The sequence below is a fragment of the Pseudopipra pipra genome, chromosome 8 (genome assembly GCF_036250125.1).
Source record: "Pseudopipra pipra isolate bDixPip1 chromosome 8, bDixPip1.hap1, whole genome shotgun sequence".
In the NCBI taxonomy this organism is placed as follows: Eukaryota; Metazoa; Chordata; class Aves; order Passeriformes; family Pipridae; genus Pseudopipra; species Pseudopipra pipra.
In genome coordinates, this window is record NC_087556.1 from 31585929 (window position 1) to 31595928 (window position 10000).

Below are 10000 nucleotides of genomic sequence, written 5' to 3' on the forward strand. Positions count from 1 at the left end.
TTTTGGCTGAGTTCCTTACAATCTCACCTCTCATCAGTGCGGAGTTTGGTTTAAGGTGTTGACACCAGGACACTCACACTCCGTATCTGAAATAAAAAGAATTAAGCATTTACTTCCTTCTGAGGTTTATTTGCATGAATGAGGCTTCTGTTTGTGGTCTGGTGGAAATACCCTTTATTAATGGTGTTTCTGGGATGTAATGGGTGGTTTTGTGCCACAAATATTCCTTTAGCCAAACAGCATTTGAATTGGGCCAAACTAAAGCCACCGCTTGTGCTTATAACACCAAGGATTTTCTTGCTTAGTGTTGAAATTCAAGTACAAAAGTCTTTCTGGTCTATTTGCTGCAACACCTCCTCTCACAGAGGTTAAGAAGAGGTGAACAGGATGAAAAGGCACTTGCAGGGCTTAAAAAATCTTCTATGGAAAAAAACCATCTTTCATACCGCAAAAAAAAGTCTCCTGTAGGTTGTTATGTGCAGAAGGTGGAGGCTTAAGAGCAGACACATTTGCAGATGAACTGCTTTTACTCGCTTCTCCGAGACATGACATTTGTTCAGAAGATTAGCCAGGTTGTAATGTGGAGCATAATTGCACTGTGCGGATGTCCCAGAAGTGAAAACCTAATTGCTTGACAGGCCTATAACTTTGTGGTACGCTCTCACCTTGTTAGGTCCTTTTCTGATGCGGTTCAAATGCAGGCTGGCCGCAGGTGTGCCTAATTTACCTCGCAACAGAACGTGTGGAGTTTAATTGCACAGTGGTTGTTAGGAAAAATTGGTGGGTGGAATATCAAGTGACTTACTGTATGCGGATGGCAGATGGGCGGCGAGAGGCACCGCCAGATAAGTGTATAGGTGAGGTGAGTTAATAAAAGATGTAAATTTTAGCTTAAAATAGTGGAGTCTTGTGGAAGGTAATACATTTTAATTAAGATGGTAGCAGGCCCCTTTCTAACAGTGGGAAAAAATCAGAGCAAGGGAACATCGCAAAGACTGCATTTTTCTCTGTATCAGTATTTTAGGAACAGCTTAGCACATTTGGGAAGGCTCTTCTGTAATAAAAAATTCTATGGTTTGTGCATATGATACAAAATATAGCAGGGAGAGCCAAATCTAGGAAGGCTTGACTTTTCTCATTCTGTTGGAGCATCAAAGTTTGAGACATGACCAAGCAGAGCACTGATCCAGGTCCTTGCTTCTTGCTGTGCCACAGAGACCTTGTCTCTGGAGCTCAGGGCTAGCAGAGAAAGTGGTTGGGATGGAAGGGATGGGTTTGTAGTGCCCACAGCCCTTGTTGGTCAGCGGAATGACCAAGCCAGTTGTCTCCTCCTGGCAAGTAAACACCCTGCCTGGGAATGTGGTTTTTAACTTATGTTGTCTTCCTCTAAAAATCCTGTCTTGATGCCACCTGTGCTCCATGAACTCTCTGAAAGCACAGATTAAAGAATGAAATAAAATATCTCAGTATCAAGGAATGTAATGGAGCTGAAATACAAGTGCTGCTTGTGTTCACTCCAGCCTTGCGGCCTCAATATTTAGCCCAGTGCTCAGGGCCATCTAAATAAACTTGATGATGTCTAATTTCAGCAAGAGTGGGTCCTTTTCACCAAATAATTGAACAAATACTGGTTCCAGTTGATGTTTAGTGAAAGGGTGCTTAATGGCCCTTTTTCTTTGACAGGATGTGAGCTCTCTGTATAGAAACAATTCATCATGAATGCTTCACTCTAAAAACAATCCACGAGGAGCAATACTTAGCATTCCTAGTGCACAATTCATTGGAGAATTTCCGAGCAATTTACAAACATTAGCTCAATAAGCCTCACAACACCCATTCGAGATCAGCAAAAAAAAAAAAAAAGATAAGATACTACTCCTCAGCCTCGATGTGGCACTAAGGAGCCGTAAAGCTGGAGGCTTGTCCCAGCTCCTAAATCCCCAGTGCCAGGTGGTCCTGTGTGTGGGCATCAGCTGGTCCTTGCACATCATCACAATCTGTGCAGTGGAAGGTGTGCAAAACCAGATAAATGACAGGAATGTTACATTTAGAATCATAGAAACAGAATGGTTTGGCTTGGAAGGGATCTTGAAGACTATCCTGCTCCAACCCCCTGCTATGGGCAGGGAACCTGGCCTATACTCAGTTGATCTGGAGAGAATAAGTATATTAAAAAACACCAAAACCCAACCAATGCAGATAAAATTAAGGGGAAGTTGTGTCTAACAAAGATGAAGTTTCGTGGAGTTGCTGATAATGTCCCTGCAGCAGTGTCCAGAAAACCTGAGCATCCGAGCTTGGATATCACATCAACCACCACGGAAATCCCGATCTTCTACAGCTTGACAGCTAAAACCCCTGTACAGGTTTTGGGATAGGAATTTTTAAAGAAGCGTGCATTCAGCTGAACTGACAGCATTGATTTATTTATGCAGTTTCGGTAAAGCTGGTTGTTTCCCTACTTGCATCTCTGATACGAGAGATAGCTCCTTCAGCATTAGTGTCCTGTAGTAATATCAGGGTCCTGCTCAAAGTTTAATGGAAAAGGAAGAGCTGGGATTAAAAGCAGTGGTTTGTGATCTGGGGATAATTCCATGATACTCCTGTGTGACCTTTGAAGCTTCTCAGGAGTGAGCACGATGTGGTGCAGCCACAGTTGTACTTTCTATTGGCCATGGTAGGTTTGTGTTGGGTGCTCAAGAAGGGACGAGGTGCCTGTCTTGCCTCTTGCCAGGAATGCTGTTGGCACATGGAAATTTAATGAGGTGTGTACAGCAAGAATAGTCATGGTCAGTTATAATATGACTGATACGAACAAACAAATAATAATTGTTCATATTCTAAATGTGAAAGCTCTGACTAACCTCGCCGTTCAACACGTATGAAGTTGGGCAGCACAAGCTGCTGGACTTGAGCATCTGAGGAAGTCTGGGTGAGGAGAAAGTCCTGAGCTTTGCTTGTCATTAGCTGTCAGTACTTAGACAGAAAACAGACCCACAAAATATTTTTTAGCGATGAAACACAAAAACATAGCAACATAAAGAAAAGACGTGGTGTTGGGCTGTGAATGTCCTCCTGTGTGATGGCAGGACAGTGAGGGTCCCCCATTTTGCTTCACCTGCAGGGTGGAGACTTCCCACTTCAGCTCCTTCCTCCAGTATGGGAGGGCGGCATAAAGGAGTTTCCATCTTTCCAAGCTTTCCCCTTTCCTCTAAGTGCTTGCTGTGTTCCCCTGAGGCAGCGTTGCTGCAAAAACGGTTTATGGGGAGATGCCTGGATGATAAGGGTTAGTCCTAAATAATTGCTGGTTGCCGCTCAGCAGAAATAAGCTGGATTTCGATCCCTGGGTAGAGTGACTCCTCACAGCTAAAGGCTGGCAAAGGTTGAAGAGGTCGTAAGACAGGGCCTAATTTGCCATGTTCCTTTCCTTTCAAAAACAATGAGGAAACTGGGGCCTTGCCGGTGGGCAGATCCTGCCTGGATCTCCCTGGAGTCAGCAGGAGTTGGATCGAGTCCCTTTGAATAGCAAGCCTTTCCAAACCGGAGGCAAAGCCAAGTGTTTTTCAGAAGATTGATCATTCATTACCTTTGGAATTTTTCAACATAGAGGTCATTACTGCTAATATAAGTTGTGAAAAAATAAGAAGTATTAAAAAAATAGAGACAAATTCTCATCTGGTGTAAGTCCTTGCCTTTGAAGTCAATGAGTCATAGAAATCAACTTTCCCACACCGAGTTAAGGATATGGCCTGGAGTCAATACATTTGTAGTTGTTGAAAAATTAAAAATATAAATTTGCCTTTCCTTGGCAACAATGTTCTGTTTATGACAGAGATTCTTATGCTTTAAAATAAGTTCATTAACGAATAGGAAAGTAATATTTCACTACCAGTATTCTTTTGGGTAAAACTATTTATGATTAAATTTTATTAAACTTTTTAAAAATTGGATTTACATTTTGATGAATCTAATAGATTTCAATTTTGTATTTTTATAGATTCTTTCTAAAGTTTTTCCTCAAGTGCAATCAGAACTGTTTGAAGAATGCAGGCAACCCGCGAGACATGCGAAGATTCCAGGTACAGATCCCTCTAAAAGCATAAACGATATATAAAAGACTTAGTCACATCTTCATCTTGAACTTTTCGTAATGGAAAATCAGTGTTGGGGCTTCTACTTAGTGTAGTTCCAATGCTTAAAAAAAATTGCTGTCAGTATTTTACATTTCCCCCACTAATTTAAATGCTGGTTCTTGGGACATTCCAAGTTCTGCAGTGGAATGTAATGGATCAGTGCTGAAGCAAGCGGATCTCTCCTTAAAAAATATTTCCCTGATTTTCCTTCCTACTAACACCTTGTGCAGTAGTTTGGAGTATGCTCAGACCTGTAGAGGTTTTACATAGACTGAGTAGTTTGATCTTACTGATGACACGACTGTGGAGTGCAGGGGAGTTTGGATCTCGCACAGGGGTTTTTCAGGTTCACAACCTGTAAATCCACCAGCGGTGGCCTAACGCACATAGTTTTGTTTCAATTGTGTTAGAAAATGTTTAATACTTCACTTTCTCCTTACAGCTTTTGAGATATCCTGTGGTGAATCATAACACTACAGAGAGACAGCTGACGGGATGGACAAATGATTTCCTCCGTATGTGGGGTCATTCGAAAGGCTTGTTAGGAAATAAATGCCTTTTATTTGAAAATATTTCACAATGAGTCATATTTAATTCTAATAATAAAGTAGTATTGAGATGTTCAAGATTTTCTTAGTTTGGAGAAGAATAACTTGTGGTTAAACTTGATAGAAAAACATGTGACATCTGTTTTCATGCACAGCCAACCAACCAGGGAAGCCAGCACCCTTGAGCCAGCCAACAGAAAAGATCTGTAGCTGGGAAAAAAAATATTCCTTCAAAACAATTGAGCCAAGCTTCCATTTTTCATGCATCTCAGCTTCACGTGGCATCGGTGATATTGATCCATCTGAACAGAACAGAAGGTCAAACCTGGAATGAGTGGAAATGTCCTCTTTGTCTCACCGATGACTAAATGAAGCATCAGTCAGGAGTGATCTTGTGGTTGACAATGGAGCCAGTAGGCACTAGAAAGACTTTCCTGGGTCTCTTTAGCTAATCTTCCTGCCTCTCAGAAGGTTTAACTGGACTTAACAGGATGTCAGATCTTGAACAGTATTTTTACCTGGTTTCACTGTCTCAGCACCTTTCTGGAGGTGCACTGCAGGAGGAAGGTGATATAACAAAGCGTAGCACGTCGACTTTCTTTTGCTGAACTACAGTATTTTCCCTTGGTGACTGACCTATATATACATGACAGAACAAAAATAGTTGTCATTTTCATATACACCTTGCTCTGTCTTTTTAATACACCGTGTTCTAGGAACCAAACCCAGAAATCTTGGCTGAAAATCATGATTGTATGTTTTGCAATATTTCTTAAAGTCTGGGAATCTCATTAGGAGTGAAAGCTGATAGCCCAGTGGCTTGGCAGCAGCTCTGTGGCCAAGGCGAGCGTGCAACCTCAGCACTCTCCGAAGTGGATGTTGACAAGAGTGAAAGTGTCCACTTGTGGGAGGAGAGAGCTGGGGAAGCAGAGCAGCCTGGCAGAGAACTGCCCTCGGGCTGTTCTAAAGGGTACCGCAGATGGCTGTCTCAAAGGACGCGGGATACACAGGAAAGGTGCTGTGATAGCTGAAAACTCATTATGGCTTGTGAATAAGAAACAGGATCAGAGGTGATCCAAAACATAGAAGCAGACAAGAATTTTCTTCTGATGCCTTGGACCAGCTCTGTGCAAAAGGAGGTTCATTTCTCCCCTTCCATTTGTGTTTGTTAAGTGTTTGGGTTGAGGAGCTGGTGGGAGAACCCCTCAATCATCTTTGTTACATCCCAAAGTAAAATAAACGGAAGGTGAAAACCAAAATTTGTCCTACCTTTTGCTGCCGTCACTGGTTGGGTTGATAAGGTCTAACTTAGCCTTTGACTTTACGGACTCTACTAACCCCAAAGAAATTGCTGCAGTGCATGAAATCCTTCATGCAGAAAACCTGGAACCCACAGCACAGAGCCCACTCTGGAGTATTTAAATAAGGTGTAAATGTCTCTCTGGGATAACAGTGCTGGACTTACGGAGCCATGTTCCACACAAACACAGGCGCAGCTCCCAGTTTCCTCCTTGGCTTGTGTTCACGCGATATCGCTTCCGGAAGGAGTTTCACAGCTCCATTGTGTAGGTGTTTTTATCGGGAAGGTTGTGCGTTTTGCATATGTTCCTTTGCCATTTTCTACTGAGAAGCAGCTGGAAGCCAAAGGAGGCCCTATCCATCATCTCTTCTATGGCCGGACTCTGAACCTGGACACAAGAATAGGAGCCTTTCACTCAAAAATAAAGGAGGAAATTCCATTGACATACCAGGGTCAATCACCATCCAAATGAACTTGAGAAGGGATACTTTTCATGGATTGAAAACACTTTCACTATTCATATTCAACTCGGTCTTTTCAGATGCAAAAAAGTTCATTATCAGACATTAAATGTAATTGTAAAACTGACCTGGAGATCATTTACTGAAGAAAAAATGGGGAGTTACGATGGTTCCTGATTTATTAAGCTTTTTTTATTTGGAATCCTCACAACCCTTCATTTGAAGACAGTCTCAAGTGAACAAATTTTAATTAGATAAACTATCTAATCAATATATCAACAGATCAATCAAAACAGCAGCTTTTAAAATGAGTGGCTAGAGGGGTGTTTCTGAAACTAATGGCTAGAAGAATATTTTCCTGAATTGAATTCATTTGTTAGCATAATAGGAGATTAAACTCTAATTAGTGTAGCAGGTTCTGAAGAGAAACAATTGTGAGTTAAAAATCACCAGTGGTCGCCACGTAAACAAAGATGTATTCAGAGATGTCATTCACTCGGTTTAAATAGAAATAGAAAAGTAACAGGATGTTGTTGTGTCTTACGAGACCTTATTCAGTGCAAATCTGCAGGATTTTTTAAATGTGAGGTTTTGTTCTCTTTTCCAGGTTGTTGTATCAACAACAGTCAATGTGGATGGCCACGTGCTGGCTGTCTCAGACAACATGTTTGTACACAACAATTCCAAACACGGGAGGCGGGCTCGCCGCCTTGACCCCTCAGAAGGTACGGCCCCTTCTTATCTGGAAAATGGTAGGCACACATTTACATGTCTTTTTTTTTTATTTGCAATGCCTTTTTTTATTTTATTTTATTTTATTTTTTTTTAATTTTTTTTTGTTTGTTTTGCACCATACTATATGTTGAGACACCACTACATTTACTTTTACATCATTTCTTCTCTCATCCATCAAACCACCCATTAAAAAAAGTCCATTAGTATTTCTCAACCCTTGTCAACTAGAATATGGACGCTTCTGAATTTGCTTCTGACTCCTTTCTTTATTTAATACTTAGAGTTTTGCAGTCACAACCAATTTTTCATCTTTTCCTCTTTCATTTCTTTTTTTTTTTTTTTTTTTTATTTCAGTCTTGTTTTGCTTGCAGCTTTTTCTTGCTCTTTAATTTGACTTGATTTTATTTTGGCTTGCCATATTCCTTGATCCAGAGGTACAGTCTCAGGTTATGTATGCAAGTTTAAGTGGATGGTAAAAACATGACCGAATCTGTAAAGAATTTACTGTGAGGTCAATTTCCTGTGGCTGGGCCTTACTGCAGATTACGGCAGGAGGGGGTTTGTATGAGAAAAACAGCATAAAATGTTTTTCTTCAGCCTGACTCAATGTGATTGACTTCTTGCCTGAACTGCTAAAAGAAGATAGTCTGAGATGAAGAGGAGAATGGAAAGTGTCTCTGGAAATCCAGAATTGTGAAATCCTATCTTTCTGGAGCCCATCAGCCTCCAAATCACTCGCACGCAATCGCAGCTGCGCCCGTGCACATGAACACATGTATTTATTTGCCTGCAAAGCCCAAAATAATCATTTAGATTTAAATATCAGTTCGTTTGCACTGTAAAATACACCAGTGTAAGGGTTTAAACTGGCTTAGGATAGCATAGGATAGGACAGGATAGGACAGGATAGGATAGGATAGGACAGGTTAGGATAGGATAGGATAGGGTAGGATAGGATAGGATAGGATAGGATAGGATAGGATAGGGTAAAATAGGACAGGATAGGATAGGATAGGGTAAAATAGGACAGGATAGGATAGGATAGGACAGGATAGAATCTTTTCGGAAGGATCATCCAATCCAACTGCCTGAACACTTTAGGGCTGCCCAAAATTTAAATGCACAGGGATCAAATACATCTCCAGTTCTGAAAGAGCTAGATTCTCAAACCCGCTGTGACCTGATGTGGCCAGGCCACGTGCATCAGTTTGCATGGGACTGCTCTTTCAAGTTGTTACCAACATATTGACAGAATCATGGCTTTTTACACTAATAAAATTAATTAAAGTGATAACAATATTAAACTGCTAATACAAACATTGCCATTTTAGGTTTTAAATAGTATTTACCAATGGGCAGAGAGGGAAATGAACGAGGCAAGCACCAACTATCAGAAGGCAAAGCGATCTAGACATCAAAAAATGGAAAATGATTTACAAATCTGCCGCGGTCCACACACACAACCCTAATTTGTTTTTCTGCATTAATAACTAAGGTATAAGAGACCAAAAATATAATAATTAAAGGTCGCCCTGAGCACCAGAGTCATTATGGTCTATGACGTATTGTTTATCTCTTTCATATGCGCGGAAAGTAGGTGTGTGTTTTGCCTAGCAACCGTCACTAATGAGGTTCACAATTAAGAAGGCTGAATCCTCTCCCTTCGTCCTCTCCTTCCCCAGAGAGCAAGAACTAGCAACATTATAGGTTCAAGTAAGCATGCTCAGCCCTGTGGTGTTAGGTTTTAGTCTAGGTCCAAATTCAACCTCTTCTAATGAGCTATTATGATCTTAGCAAAATACAAGTATTTATTTTTGTAAGCTGCATGAAAAGAATTTGACTCTGAGCAGAAAATATCGCTTAGAAAAATAAAGGCCACTTTTACATGCTACAGAAAATCTACATAAATGTCACTTACCAACAGCTCCTCTTTTTGAGATACGGTAATTGATTTCCTTTCTTTAAATGTTAAAAAACACAGTGCCAAATCCTCTTTGCCTAACATCCCATAAACACGCAGGCAAGTAAGCTGCACCGTTGCAAATGAATGTGAAAATCTCAGCGCTGTTCCTTAAAGTCCTACTTTTAATAACAATTATAGTAATGAAACAAGTCAGAGGAAACGGTCATGGAATAGGGTGGCAGAGCAGGAAAATGCCCTTGAATGGAAGGCAGAATGACAGGGCCGGAGTTTCAGACACTCTGAGTTGGAAGTTGGTGAGGTTCAGGAGATCTCAGCAACCTCATAATGGGGCCGTGCTTGGAAAACCAGTGTCATCACCCAGTTCTGCTCCCACTGAAATCATGACACAACTTTTTGGGATTTTAGTGGAACTGGAATTGACTTCAGCCTCTTAAAATAGGGATGGCGTTACCTGCAAAGAATATTCCCCAAATCTTGACCTTGCTTACTTGTCAATCTTTATTTCCTTCTTACCAGGGTATAACCTGGATATTAATATCCTCTTAAAAGGATGGGTTTTATGCCATGCTCCAAGTCCATTGTGTCCCAGCACCTTCCATGGCGGATGGAATGCTTTGCATTAGCAACACATTCTTTAAAGAAAAGTCTCCGCTAAAACCCACCGATATTTACTTCTCCGTAGCCTCTCCTTGCTAACACCTCATTATCCAATCATCTAATATTCACCAGCAGTATATACACACACTCACAGATCGTTTCCAAGTAAACTAATTCCCCCTGCTGCTCCTGTGGAAGGTTGCCATTGAATCCTTTGAGCTCACAAAAAGCACGGCAAATTATTTACAGTAGTCGAATACAACTGGAGGAAAAACAACCGTTCCACCTCCCGGCACCACGGA

General features: G+C 41.1%; 1 protein-coding gene across 15 annotated transcripts in view; it reads left to right on the top strand.

The window, feature by feature from the left end:
- Nucleotides 1-10000, top strand: part of EBF3 (EBF transcription factor 3) — a 128295-nt gene that overhangs the window by 80338 nt on the left and 37957 nt on the right. For 8 of the 15 annotated variants that reach the window (XM_064663504.1, XM_064663506.1, XM_064663514.1 and 5 more), the window contains 2 exons: nt 3998-4079; nt 7050-7194. In XM_064663504.1, coding sequence (XP_064519574.1) covers nt 3998-4079; nt 7050-7194 — 227 coding nt within the window. The remainder of the gene's footprint in view (nt 1-3997; nt 4080-7049; nt 7195-10000) is intronic. The other 7 variants (XM_064663510.1, XM_064663517.1, XM_064663512.1 and 4 more) reach the window with 1 other exon arrangement.